Genomic DNA, 20,924 nt, shown 5'->3' on the forward strand with positions numbered 1-20,924 from the left:
GCAGGATTTGAGTAGGAAATTTGAATTTAAGATCCCCGACTCCATTTTTGACTGTCCATGTGTGTTTTCCAGCATTGGGATGGCAAAGTCTGGCCCATAGTGCACTCAATAAAAAGATGGTGACAACATAATTGCACACTGGGGAGACGGTGGCGTAGTGATATTGTCACTGTACTGGCAATCCAGAGACCCAGGGTAATGCTCTGGGGACCAGGGTTCGAATCCCACTACAGCAAATGGTGGAATTTGAATTCAGTAAAAAATCTGGAATTAAAAGTCTAATAATGACTAAGAAACCATTGCTGATTTTTGTAAAAAACCCATCTGGTTCACTAGTGTCCTTTAGGGAAGGAAATTTGCCATCTTTACCTGGTCTGAAGTCACATGTAGGCTAGACAAGGTAAGGATGGCAAATGGTCTGGTTTTCATGTGACTCCAGACCCACAGCAATGTGGTTGACTCTTAAAATGTCTTCTGAACAAGGGCAATAAATGCTGGCCTAGCCAGCGATGCCACATCCCATGAACAAATAAAATATTTTTTTTGCGTATTTTATGATGAGTTGTACTGATCACCATGTTACTCCTAAGGAATTCTTGTTACTTGCTGTCTAGCAAGAAGGTGGTACCCCGAGAACAGGGTGTATAGGCAGAAGATTAACTTTCCGGACATGGCTGAGTGTTTGTGGCTCTGTCAGCTCAGACTTTCTTGTCAGGTGGTTGCTGACCTTTGCAGCCTCCTGAAAGAAGAACCAAGTGTACCACATGGGCTCACCTTACCTGTGGCAGTGAAAGTGACAACACCATGAACTTATTTGCCTCCAAGTTATTCTTTATCATCTCCAGCTGAGGTTACCACTGAACAAGCCAGATCCTACATCCCTTTCCTCAAACTTTGGGAGAGCCAGACTTAAACATCTCACCACTAGCTTTTGTGTTGAGGGTTCTTTAATCATCAGAACCTTCCTCTGCATCTGAGATCTCTTTTTTAACTTCTAGTCTTTTAAGCTGGCATTCCCTTTCTTGCTCCTTCTCTCTTTCCCTTGCCACTCTTTCTTTATCCTTCTCCCTTGTCTGAAAATTCCAGTTCCAGCTTTCTTTCTTTCTTGCTTGCTCCCTTTGAAATGCTGTCTCTTTTTCCTTTTCTGCCCTTTCTCTTTCCTTTTCTTTTTCCTTTACCTCTAGCCTTTTCGATTCCAGGTTCTTTTTCTTTTCCTTTTTCCACCCTTTCTTTTTCTTCTCTTTCTCTTGCAAATTCAAGTTACTTCATTTGCAACAGGATCTTAGCTCACTCACTTGACTCACCCCATGTAGAATGTGGTCTCTCTAGTATCCCTTCCAGTTTTAAATGCTATGCAATTACCTCAACTATGCCTGCTTTTTAAATCCCTTCGGGTAATTCTAACTCCAGCTTATCCACCAATTCCATTAGCTTACTCTTGGTTAATTTCTGTAAACCGTTCAGTGTTACGTTTTCCATCTGTCAAAAAAGCCTTAGCAACCTCGAAAGCCATTTTGAATTCCAACTAGTATAATATACCTCACAGCAACTCCGATTACTGTGTCCAATACCTCTTTGCCTCCACATACTCGTTTTATAGGGATTCACAGATCCCAACTTATAATGATAATCCTGAACCAATTATTATTCCATGTGCAAACATCCCATTTCAAATCCCATAAGAGCCTTCACTTTGTTATGATCCTGAGCTGAGGTTACCGCTGGACAAGCCTGTTCTTAGGGTGGAACCCAGTTTGATAAATCCTAACTTTTACTTGTTTGTTTAGTTACATAGAGATGGGTCGATTTGTCTAGGGAAGAGTGTGTAGATAGCCTGTTTCATGTTGAGATCAAAAAAGAGGAGGTGTTAGGCGTCTTGAAGAATATTAAGGTGGATAAGTCCCCAGGGCCGGATGGGATCTACCCCAGAGTACTGAGGGAGGCAAGGGAGGAGATTGCTGGGGCCTTGACAGAAATCTTTGTATCCTCACTGGCTATGAGTGTGGTCCCAGAGGACTGGAGAATGGCCAATGTTGTTCCATTGTTTAAGAAGGGTAGCAGGGATAATCCAGGAAATTACAGGCCGGTGAAGATTCTTCATGACAGGATTTACTACCATTTGGAAGCAAATGGGTGTATTAGTGAGAGGCAGCATGGTTTTGTGAAGGGGAGGTCATGTCTCACTAACTTGATCGAGTTTTTCGAGGAAGTGACAAAGATGACCAATGATGGAAGGGCAGTGAATGTTATATACATGGATTTCAGTAAGGCCTCTGACAAGGTCCCTCATGGCAGACTGGTACAGAAGGTAAAGTCGCACAGGATCAGAGGTGAACTGGCAAGATGGATACAGAATTGGCTTGATCATAGAAGACAGAGGGTAGCAGTGGAAGGGTGCTTTCCTGAATGGAGAGCTGTGATTAGTGAAGTTCCGCAGGGATCAGTGCTGGGACCTTTGCTGTTTGCAGTATACATAAATGGTTTGGAGGAAAATGTAACTGGGCTAATTAGTAAGTTTGCTGATGACACTAATGTTGGAGGAGTTGCAGATAGTGAAGAGGTTTGTCAAAGGATGCAATGGGATATAGATTGGTTGGAGACTTGGGCGGAGAAATGGCAGATGGAGTTTAATCTGGACAAATGCGAGGTAATGTATTTTGGAAGGTCTAATACAGGCAGGAATTATACAGTAAATGGCAGAACCCTTAAGTGCATTGACAGGCAGAGGGATCTGGGTGTACAGGTCCACAGGTCACTGAAAGTAGCAATGCAGGTGGATAAGGTAGTCAGGAAGGCATATGGCATGCTTGCCTTCATTGGCAGGGGTATTGAGTATAAAAGCTGGGAAGTCATGCTGCAGCTGTATAGAACCTTGGTTAGGCCACACTTGGAATATTACCTGCAATTCTGGTCACCACACTACTAGAAGGATATGGAGGCATTGGAGAGGGTGCAGAAGAGGTTTACCAGGATGCTGCCTGGTCTGGAGGTTATTAGCTATGAGGAGAGATTGGAGAAACTCGGATTGTTCTCACTAAAGCGACGGAGATTGAGGGGCGACTTGATAGAAGTTTACAAAATTATGAGTGGCATAGACAGAGTAGATAGAAGATTTTTCCCAGGGTGGAAGAGTCAATTACTAGGGGACATAGATTTAAGGTGAGAGTAGAAAACTATAAAGGAGATGTGCGGGGCAAGTTTTTTACACAGAGGGAGTGAGTGTCTGGAATTCACTACCAGAGGAAGTGGTGGAAGCAGGTACGATAGTGGTGTTTCAGAGGCAGCTTGACAAATACATGAATAGGATGGGAATAGGGGGATACGGACCCCGGAAATGCAAAATGTTTTAGTTGACGGGCAATATGATCGGCGCAGGTTTGGAGGGCTGAAGGGCCTGTTCCTGTGCTGTACTTTTCTTTGTTCTTCTTTGTTCTTCTTTGTACTGAATTGAGTCACTGGAGTCAGCTAGTGAACTTCTAACAAAAGCATAAAACATTTATTAAACAAGAAAATATAAACTATATTGCAATACTCTTTCATCCACAACTATACCTCTACAAATGTATCCAGATTTGTAAGGATTGTAAAGGATAACACAAGTTACAAAAAATATCTTGTACTCTAATGTTCACAGTAAGTACAACCTTTGTCCACTTTACTGCTGATAGTCCAGACAGAATTACTTTTTATTCCTTCTTGGGATGTGAGCATCATTAGCAATTATTGTCCATTCCTATTTGTCCTTGAGAAGATGCTGTCTTCTTGAACTGTTGTAGATCATGTGGTGTAGGTACTCACACAGTGCTGTTAGAGAGGTAGTTCCGGGTTTTTGACCCAGGGCCATTAAAAGAACAGCAACATAGATCCAAGTCAGGTTGGTGTATCTTGAAGGAATACTTGCAGATGGAGGAGTTTCAATACTTCTGCTGCTCTTTCCTTCTAAGTGGTAGAGATCGGGTGTTTGAAAGGTGCTGTAAAAGGAGGTTTGGCAAATTGCTGCAGTGCATCTTGTATATGGTACACACTACTGCCACTGTGCAGCAGTAGTCATTTAAGGTGGAGGATGGGGTGCTGATCAAGCAGCCTGAATGGTGTTGAGCTACTTGAGTGTTTTTGCAGCTGCACTCATCCAGGAAAGTGGAGAACATTTCATCACATTCCTGTTTTTGGGTGGTAGACAGGGTTTGGGGAGTCAAGAAATGAGGTACTCACCACAAAATTCCCAGCCTTTGACCTGCTCTCATAGGAACAGTTTTTATATGGCTGACCCAGTTAAGTCTCTGGTCAACAATAACCCCCAGGATGTTGATGGTAGAGTTTCAGCAATAGTAACGGTATTAAACTTTGGGCGAATTTGGTTCAATTCTCTCCTGTTGCAGATGGTCAATGCCTGGCACTTGTGTGTCATGCATGTTACTTGCCACTTATCAGCCCAAGTGTGAATGTTGTCCAGATCTTGCTGTATACAGGTAGGAACTGCTTCAGTATCTGAGGAATTGTAAATGGTACTGAACACCGTGCAATCATTAGTGAACATCCCCACTTCTGGCCTTAAGATGGAGGGAAGGTCATTGATGAAGCAACTGAAGATGGTTGAGCCAAGGATGCTACTCTGAGGAACTCCTGCAGTGATGTCCTGGGGCTATGATAATTGGCCCTCATCAAGCATAATCATCTTCCTTTGTACTAGGTAAGACTGGCCATTGGAGAGTTTTCCCCTGATTCCCATTGACTTGAACATTGCTAGGGCCCCTTGATGCCACACCTGGTCAAATGCTGCCTTGATGTTAAGGGCAGTCAGTCTCACCTCACCTCTTGAATTCAGATTTTTTTGTCCATGTTTGGACCAAGGCTGTAATTTCCACATTGTTGATTAGATGCCTATGTTGTAGCTGTACTGGAACAGCTTGGCCAGGGGTGCAGCTAGTTTCGGAGCACAATTCTTTATTACTGCAGCCAGGCATGAGGGGATCCTCTGATTTGCTCCCTGACAGGATTCCCACAGATACAGAGAGTGATAAATTGGATGCATGGCAATCAAGGCGACTCGGATTATTGATCAGTATTCATTAACTGAAAGAGATTTCACTCCATTAATTCAGCTGCTATACAACCACTGAAAGATCATCTTGCATGTTTGTGCAAGAACCCCAGGGTGCTGCCATGATGCCTTAGTTCTGTGCCAGTCAATTCTCCCATAGATCTTTCATATCTTTAAACAGTGTCAGTGGATGGCTCCTTAGGGACAAGGATTATGCGCTAAGGACCTAGTTATTGACCTCTGAGGAAGCCTACCACTGATGCACAGGAAAGGTACAACCGAAGCTATGTGTACACAAGAGTAGTCATTGAGCAAGTCATTGGAATGCTGAAGATGTGATTCAGGTGCCTGGACAGATCTGAGGGCTTCATTCAGTGTGTGCCAGCAAGGGTACCTTGAATTATAGTGGTGTACTGCACCTTGCACAACATTGCACAACAGAGAGGACTAGAGCTCTGTTGGATCAGAACACTTCAGCTAATCTGAGATAGTGCAACTATCTGGCACACCAATTCTGAATTCACTGTCCACCCACAATTCTGCATGTACCCCCCCGCCCCCCCACTCACCACAAGCCAGGCCCACAGTCATTAACCCATCCTTCTCAGTGACACCTGCTGCTTGTCTGTAATTCCTGTTGTACCGTTTTTCACGAGGCAGAAGTCAACTTGGCAGGCAGCAAGCAACAATGAGGACTAGAGCTGCATGAGGAGGAAGGTGTTGACCATACTACATGGGAGAAAGTGGAGGAACAGTAGTAGTAGGAAACTACCATGGCAAGAGTACCTGTAGCCACTCACTCAGCATCTAGGAGTTCCCAGGATGCATCAGTTTAGGCACACTTCAGCTAATCTGAGATAGTGCAACTATCTGGCACACCAATTCTGAATTCACTGTCCACCCACAATTCTGCACGCACCCCCCCCCCCCCCCCCCCCCCCCCCCCCCCCCCCCCACTCACCACAAGCCAGGCCCACAGTCATTAACCCATCCTTCTCAGTGACACCTGCTGCTTGTCTGTAATTCCTGTTGTACTGTTTTTCACGAGGCAGAAGTCAACTTGGCAGGCAGCAAGCAACAATGAGGACAAGTCAATGGACCTTTAAAATAAAAGTTATGCTTGATATACATTGAGCAGAAATGTGACAAATTAACAGTTTCAACACCCAAGTGACTACCTTTGTGTCAGCTATGGCTTAGTGCCAGCACTCTCACCTCTGAGTCAGAAGGTTATGGATTCTGATCCATGAATCTGACCTCCTGATCATGTAGAAGACAAACATAAATACATGAAGATCTAAAAGAGAAAGGTAAATGCTCAAAGGACTGATTTTTTGAGAGGCTCTCTATCCCTTCCAGATCTAATTCAGGAACATTGGACAAAATTTAATCCAGGTCACGGTGGTTGAAGAAGGCCTGCCATATTAACTGCCTCTCAGGTGCTTAACTGGCCAGAGGCAGGCCTTCCCCAGGATTTAGGACCATAGGTATGGCAATCCTGCCCCCCCATCCCCCACCCCTGAGAACTGCCAACCAATCATAAGCTGGTAACTCTCCCTTATAGGCAGCGTCAACAGGGAGTGGTGACAGCTGCTGGTAATGCACCAGAGGTTTAGGACCATAGGTGAGTGAGAACAGGAAGGAGGTTTCATGGAGGGGTCTCTGACTGGAAGGAGGAGGGATGTCAGAAGAAAAAGCAGGAGGTGACTTTCAGTGGTCATCCCCCCAAAACCTTTCCTGACGCTGGGTCCCTTGATCAGGCACTGATGTGTTGAATGCCAATGGCGGCGGGATGAGGCCATAAGTGGACCTTCTCACTTCAGACATGTTCATTTGGAGGTGGAAAAAGTTTGATTAAATGCCCCTCTGCCTCCAAACAGGGGGCGAGAGCCTCTATCCAGCTCTCACCTTGTAATAGAGATATTATTTTCTCCTTCTAGTTCATTTTGACATTTTTCTTCCTCTCTTCCTCTCCTTGAATTCAAACTGGAACACCTCTGTCCAGTTAAACTGGTACGATACAAATGTTCACCCATTTCAAGCTGGTACTCTTCTCCCTACTCCCTCTGAGCTGATGATGGCCCTAGCCCACCCAATACACAACTGCCATGCTCTCATTCCCCCTATTACCCTGCGCCCTGAACACACACACACACATGCGCACGCGCTTCTGCTCGCTTCCCACTTTCCTTTGTTATAATCAATTTTCCCCATTTCACTATTACCATCTATTTCCCTCCCTTTCTGCTGGTGCTAAATATTCTGCTGTCAAAGTGTTACCTATATATTTCTGAAGTAATTGTAGGTTGATTTGAAAAAAAAATGTATCCTAATAAGGAATTGAAGTGTTATTTCAACTCATTTCACTTTAAATATCTTTATTTGGTTGCAGTATTTGCATAGGTGGCATTTGGAACTGTACAGAGAATAATTGTTCAGGTAAATAATTTTTCTTATTGCATTCTACATATAGTGCACATTTGCCATTTATTGTTACTGGGGGAGCTTTGGGCTTGGGCAACAAATGTTCACAATATTGAGGCTACACCTGCAGTGCCCTCTCAATGTGGCATCCAGGAGACCTGAACTGCTTTTAGATTTGGTTTTCATTGACATTTTCTGCAAGCTGTAGATGGAAAATAGGTGGCCTACTAAAGTAGTCAACTGGCAGGTAAGACTGTTTCAAGTAGCCCCTATTCCTCCTGCTTCCACATTGAGATAAGGTATGGAAATTGCTGCAGAAGTCTCATTTCAATATTAACTGCCAAAAAAAAAGTACGGCTGAATTCAGTAGCGTCCCAGGTCCACATGCAAATTGTGCATGGGCCTTCCCATTAGTGCATCATTTTTACATTTGTAAAACAATCTCAGCACTGTGAATTCAGAGCCTATTGAATTTTTATTTATTCGTTAATGAATTACCATTTTACTAACCTCTATTTCTGAGATGAGCAATGGGTAGATATTACCTGAGTAAGAAGAGGGATTTCTACCACAATGACATTAACAATTTATGGTTGACCTAAATATAAAAAATAATTTTTTAAATACTAGAAGTACCCATTATGCAAATAAGCCTAATCTTTCTCAGAAATCAACCACTCCTAACATCACTCAATATCTCCAGAACCACATTCAATTGTCCCTTGAATTCATTATCCCTGTACACATTAACAGCCATTCCTAATGTGTTATGTAACTCCATCACCCTTTAGCTGTACTAGTCATGCGTGACTTCCCTTAGTTTTTTTAACAAAGTAACTTGTGTCCCTGCCTGATATTTGAATATTGAACAGCATTTGTTCTATCAAAGTAAAATGATTACCACATAAATTCACCTCTCTTTATTCCACGCCGATAGGTTCACTCAAAGCCATGTCAGAATGGTGGCACCACATAACTTGCGTGTGTACAGTGTAATTCAAGGCAGACTCATGTGTCCATATAGTTGCAAGTTGGTAATTGTTCATGTCTAAATTCATCATGGAAAATGCTATCAATTGTCATTTGCTTTTAATTCAGGAAATACTGTAATAGTTATGCACTTCTCAGCAGGCATTCCCCACAATGACCCATAAAGTTCAGATTAAGGTTTCAACATGTGAAGATTAAAATACATGGAGTACTTGTCTGATTTTGCTTAGTGTTTTTCTTATTGATTCTAGCGGAGTGCTCAGTAACTGGAGATATTCACTTCAAGACATTTGATGAGCGGGTGTATACCTTCCATGCTACATGCCAATATATTCTGGCAAAGAGCCGCAACTCTGGAAAGTTTACCATCAGCCTCCAAAATTCTCAATGTGGCACAGTAAGGAACAAAGTTTGTTTTTGTAGATAAAGTAGAAGGTCTGAAAGAATAAGGGGTTTGAACACATTTGATTTCTCATAATAAAATAGGCTTGAAGGAAAATAAGTATATAAAGAGGTTGGCTGAAAAAAAATGAGCAATGATTGGTGAATTGGAAATCCAATGATTGAACCTTGCACACATCTCTACCTAGATAAAAGCCATGCAGCTTAACATTACTAAATGGCACAATCAAGGCCATCACATTCCACTTGAAAGAAAAACTACAAGGTTTCTAAACCTTTAACCACAAAGCCAGCAATCTTCTGGTGCCAGGAAGCTGATGAAAGTGATATTCACCAATACTATGTAGATTTAAGAATCATGTGAAATTTGCAGACACATTTAGGACAATAATTTGGACAAGAAGTTAGAGTCGATGGAACCTTATCTGTGTCTGTTGAAATGTTAATGTCTTTGATGGTGTGGACGATGAGAGCAGGCTAGGATAAAAGAAGTCTGCAAAGTGATTGATGAAAGAGACAGCAGTTGATATGAAAACACCTACTGAACATAGTTGATGTAATGTTATCAAAGAGACGATTCACTAGAACAAGGAATTATTGTTGGCTTGAATTTCACTCCTTTTCTGGTTGCTTTTTCTCCATACATTTCAAAAATTTTTGTGTTTTGATTGCAGTCTCTGGCTAATATTTAATATCCACTCTAGGTAGCAAATTCCTTAAGATATAGTGAGAAATAAATAGTTTTCTATCATACTTGTATCCTGAATATTCTGGATTTTTTTTTACATTTAGCCCTCTTCACTCAGTAAAAAACTATTAAACAAAGTGAGAATTTTCCATGCTGTAAAGACAAGAGTCAGAAGACCTGTTACAACATGAGTAGGTCAAATAAACTCCAATGATATTTCCCATGTTAGCAGGCAGGACCACTTCCAGTGAAGAGCATAATTCCTTAGGATTCTGAACAGCTAAGATGTGCATTTCCTTTCAAAGTTTTTAAATTCTGATTTAGAGAACAGTGTTGTAACATCCTGATATTAAATCATACTGCATTTTGTCATCCAAATGTATAGGATAAACTACTTATCTACTTATCAAGGCGTTGCAATGGAGAAAGCAATGGGGGAACTATAGGCTCCCCATGCTCTGGGTAATTCAAAAAAGGTGCATGGCTTGAACATATTCCTTTGTTTGCAGAGAATGGGTCCCTACATATGAATGTATGCCGCTACTAGTAAGTGTAAATGAGCCTGTTACAAACTCGACTGATTACCTTAAATTGGTTGTTAGTATAGCTATTAGTGCATTCAGGATTATTCAGCCCAGTTATAGAATCAGGTCTAACAGGAGACATTTTGTTTTGGGTTTTGCAAGAGTAGGCTGGTTTACCACAGTCTGTACTTTTCCTATTGCGAACAGCCAGAAGAACATGATGTTTGATCATGACCTATGTATGGTACTGAAATTCATACATGATGTTGCTCAGTTTGTGGTGGCCATAATGTCTTTTTGGATGTATGGCAGCATCCGATTAGTTGAAAATACCACTCACATAGTATTGGTATACCACTCACTATGCACACACTGCATAGTAGCAGGGTGAAACAGCTTCCTTATCCTGTTTTTCAAATTTTTGAGATACTTTGCCTTTCCAGGGTAATTTGAGGTAGTCTGAGTGCGTTTCAGGCCTGAAAAGGGCAGCCTTTGACCCATTTCCGAGTTTGTGCAATACGTAGCAAAAGTGATCTATTAAAATAGCCAATGTCCTGCAGGATAGCTTTGAGGCCCTCTATTTCTATGTCAAGCTTGCAAGATGAGCAATTGGCTTGGGCTCTTGTACAAGATTGCTGATCTTATGTCGTGTGGAGCTTTACAAATCCTAATGCATATATTGACTGGTGAAGTAGACTTTTGGTATGCAATAGTGGAGAAACTAGTACCAGATTTCTCAACTAGCATGTTGAGGAAAGGGAGCACATTAGATTGTTTCATCTAAAAAGTAAATTTGAGTGCAGGATGGAGCACATTAAGGTGTGCAGGGAAATCCTAATATGCAGCTACAGATTCAAAGATGGCGAAAATGTCATCTATGTATCAGAAGTACACACAGGGTAGGTTAACCTTATTCCTCATGGAAACTGATGCAAATGTTAGCGAGCATGGGACCTAGAGGGGGATCTCATGGCTACACTATCTATTTGGGCACACATGGTGTCATTAAAACTGAACTCAACTGCATGAGATACGTAGGATATGCATCTGCAACAATTGGCTGATTGAGTCAAACAGCATGTTCCTTCGGTTGGTCGTAATAGGCAGAGTACAGACCATACTCAACCAGCCCGCGTTTGCAAAACTCAAAACAAAATGTGTACTGTTAGATGTGATTCTACGATTGGGCAGCACTTGTAGAAAATTCCTGAGTGCACTAATAGCTACAATGACAAACCGATTTAATGTAATCAGTTGAGCTCATAACATGGCCCATTTACGCTTGCTAGAAGAAATATACATTCATTTGCAGGGAATCATTTTCTGTAAACAAAAGGAATATATATAAGACTCGCACCCTTCTTTGAATTACCATGAAGTCTGGGGAGCTTATAATTTTGCATTACTTTCTCCATGGCAGCACCTCAGCCAATCAGAATTGCTTTGCCAAACAATCAACACCCCTCTCCTCCTGTCGTATTAATTGTCCTGAGCATTTGAAATTTTGCATTCTTGAATTTTTCCTGATGAATATAAGATGAAAAGCTTTGGCAACCTGTCTTTCTTTTCAGCTATATTCAAGCTCTGTACCATAAAGCGACTGTTAATATATTTTTTATAGAGTTAAGTAAGGAGAGATTAAGTGGTCATTTTCTACTTTGTGTTCCCAGCACAAGGTTCCTTGCCTGCAGATGAATTTCTGTCTCCCATTTGAAGCAGGCAATAATTCATTAGCTTATAGAAAAGTGGGTGGGGAAGGCTTCACTTTCTTGTCCATTGGAGTGCAGGACTCAAATCTCCAGCATGTCCATGAGAAAATGGTAGGGGAAGGTGACCTCAAGCCCACCTGAAGATGGAATAGCATTTAATAGCCTCACAGACTTCATATGCAAGTGGTTTAGATGTATCTTAAGAAGTAGGAGCTTGCAGTTCATCGATCAATCAGATTATAATTGAACTTCACATCAATTCCACTTTCCCTATCCTGTGCCCCTATCTCTTGATTCCTTTAGTGTTCAAAAATCTATCAATCTCAGTATTGAATATACTCATCAGCTAAACACCCACAGCTCTCTGGGATAGAGAATTGCAAAGATTCACAACCCTTCAAGGGAAGAAGTTTCTCCTCATTTCAATTCTAAATAGCTGACTGCTTAGCCTGAGACTATGGCCCTTTAGTTTTAGATTCTCCAGCCAGGGGAAACAGCTTCTCAACATTTATCCTGTGAAGCTCTCTAAGAATTGTATACATTTCAATGAGATCACTTCTCATTCTTCTAAACTCCAAGAATATAGGCATTTTCTACTCAATCCCTTCTCATAGGACAGTCATCTTATCCCAGGAATCAGTCTAATGAACTAACATTGCAGCTCCTCTAAGAAAAGTTTATCACCAAAATTGCAGCAAGACTTCCTTACTTTCATGCTCCCACCCCTTTTCAATCTTATATTTTCTCTCTGTTTTCATGAACCTGGTTATTTTAGCTGCCACCAAAGTGTTTGCCAACTCTTAGCTGACGTATTTAAAGGAAGAGAAGGAGCTATTGAGGAATGTCTGTGACTTCTCACTGGCACCTAGATCACAACATTTGCCATGAGGGGTTGCTAATGAGTTAAGATGTCTTTTAAAGCTCTCTAAAACTTTCCAAAATTTTTATGCCTCTTCTTATAATTTTATTATTTCAAATTTGAGTTACCCATTAAGTTCCACTCTTATGAATATTTTCATCCTTGGACTCACCTAAATTCATCTGGATTTGTGATTAATTATGTAAATGACCTTTAACTGGATAATTGAGTGCTACTAACAGTTAAGATTTAGATGGGTCTTAAAGTAATGCAAACCAAATGAATATGTTTTTACACCCGAAGACAAAAAAATTAACTTGTTAACTATTGTGTGTCAAATTGTGGGAATTCAACTCTATTGTCAAACCTAGTAATGGTTTGCTGAAATAGTGTGATAAAACAAACACTAAGCATTTAAATATATTCATAAACTGAACAGAAGTAGTAAGAAGAATGCTAAAAGTAATTGTATTTTTGACCACTTTATGTTTAAAAATGTTTGTTGATTCAAAGAGCAAATCAGGGTTGCAGATAGGAAAAAAGGAATTGAAGTAGGCCATTTAGTCTATTAAACCCGCCACATAATGTTTCTTATCCATGGCAACTCTGTTAGACTAATTCCAACTCCTTGACTTTTCTTTATAACCTCTAATGCATATCTCGCTTTTAAACTTTTCAATTGACTTTACACCTATCATATTTCATGGCAGGGAATTCCACATTCTTATGATACTTTGAGTGAAGAAGTCTCACTTTGATTCAATTTTAACTGGCTGAATTCTAAGATTATCAATAAAAATGCCCTTGAATTGTCCCAAGCAGAAACTCTTTACATGCTGCATTAATGAAGTTTCTCTTGATCTTTTGACGAAGTTGTGGTAGATGATTGGGAGAACACTGAAGAAATTTACAGTGTATGTCCCTTTGTTCAGCTTTCCTAATTAATGGATCTGTCAGACAGACTGAAATCACAATGTAATGTCCTAAAAGTAAATGGAGCAAGCACATATTATGAAATTCTAAACTGCCTGTTTTGCTTCTTTTCTCAGAATCTAAATGGTGCCTGTGTTCAGTCAGTGAGTCTGGTTGTTGATGAAGATATGAAGAAACAGGTGACTTTGACTCGTTCAGGAGAGGCCTACCATTGTAATCAGTACCGGATCAGTTTGCCTTATACAGATGGTATGAAATATTAACCTCTTGCTATAACAATCTTTGCAAAGCTTTAAATATGTCTTTCTCTTTGTCTTTAAGAAAGTGCATATTGCCACTCCATAGAATTTTGATGAATTATATTCAGTAGCTTATCAATTTGCTTTCCTGCTTTACTTGAGCATTTGCAAGAATTAAGCAGCTAACGTTCATGTAATCATGAACAATCAAATCTACTACTTGCCTTTTCATCGTCTACTTGTTACAAGCTGGTAGTGATTGCCAAATATTATAATATTAACTAATATAGACAATCTTCTAGCATGTAGTATCTATCAGCTTTGCTTGGTGGAAGTATTTTCTTCTTAACCTTTTAATAAAAGAGCTGGTGTTAATGGTTTGTGAATTTTTACATCATTGAGATGGAGTGAAAAATCTGATTTATTTCAGAGACAATTTCTATTTAGATGTTTAGTGCAGTCCAAGTCCATTACGATTAAATATGGTCCATGGGCTCTGTCAGAGATTTGTGGTTTATATTTGAGAAGGACACAAGAAGGCAAGGAATAACTTTGATTTTGATTTGAAAGCTATTCAGCATTTTTTGACAATTCAAGTGTCTGACATGCATAGACAAAAGGTGTGCAGCAGGCCCGACGTTTTGCAACATAAGGCGCAATGATGTTGAGAGGGCTATTTCATGATATTTCGGTCGGCGGGCATGCGCAGAAATCAGAAACGCGTGTTGACAATTAAAGGGTCAATTAAGACTATTAAATTCTCAAGTCACTGCGATTTTGAATGGCCCGAGCACTTTTACGCTTGCCGCAGACAGCCTTCACATTTTTTATTCATTCTGCATCTAGGGTGGGATAAAAGGCCCAGAAGATGTTGGAAAGGTGAGGAATTAGGAGTTTTGCTGTGAGTTGTTTGTTGGTGGATTAGAGAACATTGCTGATAATTTTTGGTTAATTTGGATAAATCTAAGAATGCTAAACATTTGCATTTGTAAAGGGGCCTTTGTCCCTTCAGTGCAGCAACTTGTGCAATCATCTGGACAAACATGGAGATTGTGTGCTCAGCTGGAAAGACCACCTCAGATTATGAGGAGAGGGCCAAAAGGGAGAGACGGCCAGTTGCCCACAGGTGTCATCCCAGAGTATGCCCCCTGGACTGTGAGGTGCAGCCAGAAGGCTTGGAGGGCCAGCAAGCTTTGCAAGGGGGAAGGGTCAAGCGGAGACGCCAATACCCAGCAGGTAGAATGTACAGGCAGTGATCATGCTTCCTGAACCTGACAAAGGTTCAGTGCCAACAAAGGCTTTGCCTCTTCAGAGTAATTGACATCTCTATCTGCGACATGATTGGCCCTAAAATAACCTCAAACAGTGTAGGTGGCCTCCCTATGCCAGTGGCTGTGAAGGTGACAGTGGCTCTGAACTTTTATGCCTCCAGGGGTCAGTGGGAGATCTGTGTGGAGTCTCACAATCCGTTGCCCACAGCTGCATCAAGCTGCTTACAGATGCACTGTTCCAAAGGGTCAATACTTTCATTCACCTCAGGACAGACAAGGCCAGCCAGGCAGAGTGAGCCAGAGAATCCACTGCAATTGCAGGATTTCCCTGAATTCAGGGATCCATTGACAGCATGCATGTGCCCATCAAGGCACTAGCGGGGGAACCGGGTGCCTTTGTCAGTAGAAACTCTCTAAACGTCCAGATTGTGTGTGACCACAAGAATGAGATCCTGCAGGCTTGTGCCAGATATCCAGGAAGCTGCCATGATCTCTAGAAAATGCATCACTCCCAGGTGCCAAGGCTGTTCATTGCACCACCATGGTTGGATAGCTGGCTACTGGGAGGCAAAGGCTATCTGTTGAAAAGGTGGCTGATGATGTCACTAAGACACCCAACGACTGCAGCCGAGGAGAGCTACAACCATAGCCACAAGGGCAATAATTCAGGCGACAGTAGACCTGCTCAAGACGAGGTTTTGCTGCCTGGACAGCTCAGGGGGATCACTGCAATATGCTCCAGAATATGTCTCCCTTATTGTAGTAATCTGCTGTGCCCTACACAATCTGGCTCTCTCAAGGGAGGACCCCTTAGGAGGATGAAGACAGCGATGCTTTTCCAGAAGCCACAGACAACCATTCCAGTATTCCAGTGCTGAGCCTGAGGAGGAGCATGATCAGCCCCAGGTTGAGGAGCAAAATCCCAAACTGAGGATGCTCATGGGAGGCAGGGAGACCAGGGAGGCCTTGATTCAGAGCACTCTCAGTTAGGAGTCAAAGCCAGGCGTCAAACTGATGCAAGGAGAGTTCCACCATATTGATCTGTTTTGATGAGCCCTCCTGTCACCCTACACTCATGCCCCTACCTCTGAAATAAACTTTGCAGCCCAGTCTGTGTGTGACACATGACTCCCAGGCCTCCTCCCTACCATTTACATAAAACAAGTAAGGCTACTGGAGATGATCTCACATTTTAATAGTGAAGTGTGAGATATAAATACACCATTTACACAAGTGTCAATGAAAAATAAATCACCCATGAAACCCCTTATGTGATCATAGTGATTTAAATTTCCGCTTAAGAGTTCTATATCTTAGTGCTTCCCCCTCGCTGGCAGCTGCAATGGAGACGGACTGCTGACTCTGTTGGTTTTGATCATTTTGGCGGGCGTCCTCAGGGCGTATGTGGGCCCTGACTGAGCGGGATAGTCCAATGCCAAGGCTGGGTATTTGTTGGTTATCATGGTCTCCTTGGATGCAATGATCACTGGCAGAAGGATGGAGGAGATACTGCCATCATCAGGAGCCCCCAGATGCATAGAGCTACACGGAGGTCGTCCACCAATATGAGGTTTGTTTGTAACCTCCCTGCTCACCAGAGATGGACGAGATGCCAGCAGAGTCACTAGGTGGCTCATTCATCTCTCACATTGACAGTGACCGTCTGAGGTCACTGCCAGTGTGTGAGCTCACAGGTCTGAATGCAACACCAGAAGCCCCTGACAGAGTTCCTGAAGCTGCCTTTCCATGAGAGTCACCAATCTCTCTCTGGAGGGAGCTGTGTGTTCAGAGCTCTGGGCCAATGAAGTGTTCATGCTTTGCATGGACGACTCCAACACAGAGACCATGGCATGCAGACCCTCAGGGATCTCTGCAGATCCTCATGCACATCCTGCTGGATATCCAGCATCTGCCACTTGATGAATGACTCCAGAGGCTCATCATCTGCCTCGGACTCAGCATCATCCTGGTCTCCAGCAATCCCCAACTGCCAGTGACCAGGGGACTCTCATTCTCCGCCAACTCCTCAGGTGAGTGTTGTGTACCTTCACCAGTGTGTACTATCATCTGTCCTGATAGACATATGCCTGTATCTGTGTTGGTGCATGGTGCAGAGGGAGGACGTGATATGGCTGCATCTGGCAGCAGATCAGCCTCTGATGTTAAGGAAAGGTCCTCAGGGTCATTCTGCAGTCTAGAGAATGTTCCATCTGAGGGAGGGGAAACATATGTGAGTCTTGATCAGCATTATAAATTCAGAGTGCATTTGGCCTGGTTGCTTCTCAGAATGGACACCTGGCTAAACAAAGGCTTCTGAATGGGGGAATATAGGGAATTAGTGGATTTCACCTGTCAGTCTTACAACTGTTGTCCTACATCTCTCATACCCTCCCTGAAATCTTTCTTGTCCACTGGATTCTTACCCTCCTCCAAAACTCCTGCCTCTCTGTGACCAGTGGACCTGGCTCCACATTCGCAAGCATTTTAAAGACCTGCTCCTCTGCCTGACTTATTACCAGCAGGTTGGGGACACCACCACCCGTTTGTCCTCTTTCTTCTACATTGCGACTCCTTTTCTCCTGTAATGACAAAAGTGCTTTCATGAGTCTCCTCTCTATATGCCAGAATATATCAGCCTCCCCCTCAAAGACACAGGTTCAGGTGCCCATCACATTGTGGCATATGACCTTTACATGCATGCCAGCTATCTGTTATAATCACACGCAGTCTTTAAGTGTAGTGGAACAGGTGCCGACTTAAACTTGGATTTTCAAACCCATATGCCCCAACAAACATTGTCACATGCAAACACATCTCCCTATGGTTACATTTGGAATTAGTATTCACCCTGGCAGAGTGCAGAAGGCCATTGAACCATTTTCTGCACTGTATCCAGGTCCTTCGGGCTACATCACATCCACTGACCAGATTTGTCACCTTCATCTGTGCCATGTTTGTCAAATGTCGTGGCCTTCTCTTGCCATCTTGGAGCAGCAATATCTCCCATCGGGCACTGGCTGCCTCCAGCAGAATCCACAGGCACTCATTGGAAACGCTGGGGGGGGCTGAATGGCTTCGGCCATTCCCATCCCACCTAGCACGCGTTCTGGGTGCATCAGACATATTCCAGCCACAAAATCTCAAAAAAGCAGTGTGATCCTTGGAATATCACAGCAGACTCTTGAGGCAGTTCCATAACATTTGTTAACCTTCAGGGAGCTCCTTTTAAAGCCCCCGCCCGCATTCTCATTCATTCCGGTGCCTGGCATCTTCCCAACTCCCCCCGCCTCGCCAACTCCACCAGCAGCACTCAGCCTCTCCCATCATACATTTCATACTGGCTAGCCGTTAATTGACCAGCCAGCGTGAAATTGCTGTCAGAAGCTGATCCCGGGCGGGAGCGGATTCACATCCGCTTCCGGTCCTGCCGATCATGCTTAGCCGATAAGCCCTAGTTTTATGTTTAGCAGCGTTTAAAAGATAAAGTACAAGAAAGCTACAAACACAAATAGTGTTTTTGTTTGTTAATAAGGAGTACATGCTCTCTTCCCCAAAAAACACAAATTTCAAGTCCAGAAAACTTGGTTGGGAATTGGGAGAACCTAAGTTTGCTCAAGGGTACTGCTGGAGTTAAACTATCTTGCATCTCTATCATCCTTTAGCCTGCCAAAATAACATTTGAACTTTAACCAGAATGAACTGGTCATCAAAAATGTTTGTACAAAAAACAAGTCAATGGGGTAGGGGCAGAGATATGATTTGTCACAAAGGATTATGCGCTGTTTAAAAAAAATGAAGAAATAAACAAGAAAGGCTACAAATGGTAGGAAAACCTATAGATGAAAGCAGAAAATTGCTTAGTTTTCAGCTCATCAAATATGGAAAGTCTTTTGTCTTAGAGTCTGTAACTCTCCCTCTCTTAGGCAGTCCCTTGGGATCAAAGATGACTTGCTTCTTTGGCTTCTGAGATGGCTGATAAGTCCAATGTGCAATTTGCAGGCTCTACCACATGTGATGCAGGTGGCACTTGAAGTGTTGGATAGCTGGGTTGTTTGGAGGTTCGTGCACTCCCTCTGATGCCTTGACTTCACCTCTGCACATTCCCAACAAAGTCTCTTGATGTGTTGGGTGCCTACCCAAATGAGCCTTCTTCATTTTGGTCATTCACCAGCCAGGGTCTCCCTTGGGTTGGTGGGTATGTTTTGTCTCTTCAGGAATGCTTTGAGGACATCCTTAAAGTGTCCTTTGTCTTCCTGGGAGTCTCCTGCCATGACCAAGTTCTGAGTAGATGAGTTGGTTTTGGAATCTGGTGTCAGGCATATGAACAACACATCCTGTCCAGTGGAGCTGGTTTGGAGTCATTAAGATAGGATAACTAAACACCTGGAAAATTTTTAGCTGATCAGAGAGAGAGAGAGAGAGAGTATGCATTTATAAAGATTAGATCATGCCTGATGAATTTGATGATTTTTTTTGATGATGTGAAAATGTAGTGGACAGGGGAATGTCTATGCATGTTATTTATATAGACTTCCAGAATAAAGTCCCTCATGAAAGACCGTTAGCTAAAGTTGAAGCTCTGGAATTAAAGGCAAATTATTCACCTGTTTAGGAATTTGGCTGAGCAGAAGGTGACAGAGTAGAGGTAATGTTGGCAAGTACTCTAATTGGCTGTATGTGAACAGTGGTATCCTGCAAGGATTTACTTTGGGGTCTCAACTATGCATTGTATTCATTGATAACTTAGATGATGGTATAGAATGCCACAGATCCAGATTTTTTGATGACACAAAGATATTGTAAGCAGTGTAGGTGGAAGTATAAAATTACAAAGAACAAGTGATAGGTTAAGGGAATGGACTGCAGAAAATAAATTTCAATGTAGGCAAATGTAAGGGCATCCAGTCTCGCCTTGTTCATACCACCTTCTGGGAAATCTGACCAGCTACCCTCTGCCCCCACCCAAGCCTCCCCTACCACACACCCCCCACCCGCCCCATTGTTTTCCAGCAGTTCTGATCAGCTTCCTTGCCCGCACTCCCCCCTCCCCCCCACTCTTAGTTTTTTTTAAGCAAAACTACCCTGCCTTTACCTTATTTCCTTACATTTTGGACCTAATATGGATAGAAGAGAGTGCTTTCTAAATGGTGAAAATCTAGAAACAGTAGAGATCCAAAAAGACTTGAGGATGCAGGTATTAAAATGTCATGAACAGGTACAGAAATTAATCAAAAACGCTAATTAAATGCTGGCCTTTACATCTAGAGTAAAAATTATACTTCAGCTGTCCAGCACCCAAGTCAGAACACACCTGGATTACTGAGAGTAATTCTGGACACCACATTTTAGAAAGGATATATTGACCTTGGAAGGTGCAGGATATATTTACTAGAATACAAACATATGAGCATACGAATTAGGAGCAGGAGTAGACCACTTGGCCCCTCGAGTCTGCTCCGCATTTAATAAGATCATGGCTGATCTGATTATAACCTGAACTCCACATTCCCATCTAACCCCTGTAACTTTTCACCCCCTTGCTTATCAAGAATCTATCTAGCTCTGCCTTAAAAATATTCAGACTCTGCTTCCACCACCTGTTGAGAAAGAAAGTTCCAAAGACTCGCCACCCTCTGAGAGAAAAAAAATCTCTGAATCTCTGTTTTGAATGGGGTAACCCCTTAATTTTAAATGAAATAATACCTGGACTAAAAGGAAAAAACTAGGATTGTCTTCCTTGGAAGTTTGGAACTCTCTTCTGCAAAACAGCTAGATCAATTGCTAATTTTAAAACTAGGATGATAGATATTTTGTTAGCCAAGGTATTAAGGGATATTTGGGGCA

At 42.3% G+C, this 20,924-nt stretch overlaps 1 protein-coding gene across 1 annotated transcript in view; it reads left to right on the forward strand.

The window, feature by feature from the left end:
* otog (otogelin) overlaps positions 1-20,924 on the forward strand; it is a 346,092-nt gene that overhangs the window by 78,847 nt on the left and 246,321 nt on the right. Inside the window, exons 14-16 of the mRNA XM_041196645.1 lie at positions 7,434-7,480; positions 8,707-8,852; positions 13,687-13,819. Of these exons, the coding sequence (XP_041052579.1) occupies positions 7,434-7,480; positions 8,707-8,852; positions 13,687-13,819 (326 nt within the window). The remainder of the gene's footprint in view (positions 1-7,433; positions 7,481-8,706; positions 8,853-13,686; positions 13,820-20,924) is intronic.

The sequence above is a fragment of the Carcharodon carcharias genome, chromosome 10 (genome assembly GCF_017639515.1).
Source record: "Carcharodon carcharias isolate sCarCar2 chromosome 10, sCarCar2.pri, whole genome shotgun sequence".
NCBI lineage: Eukaryota > Metazoa > Chordata > Chondrichthyes > Lamniformes > Lamnidae > Carcharodon > Carcharodon carcharias.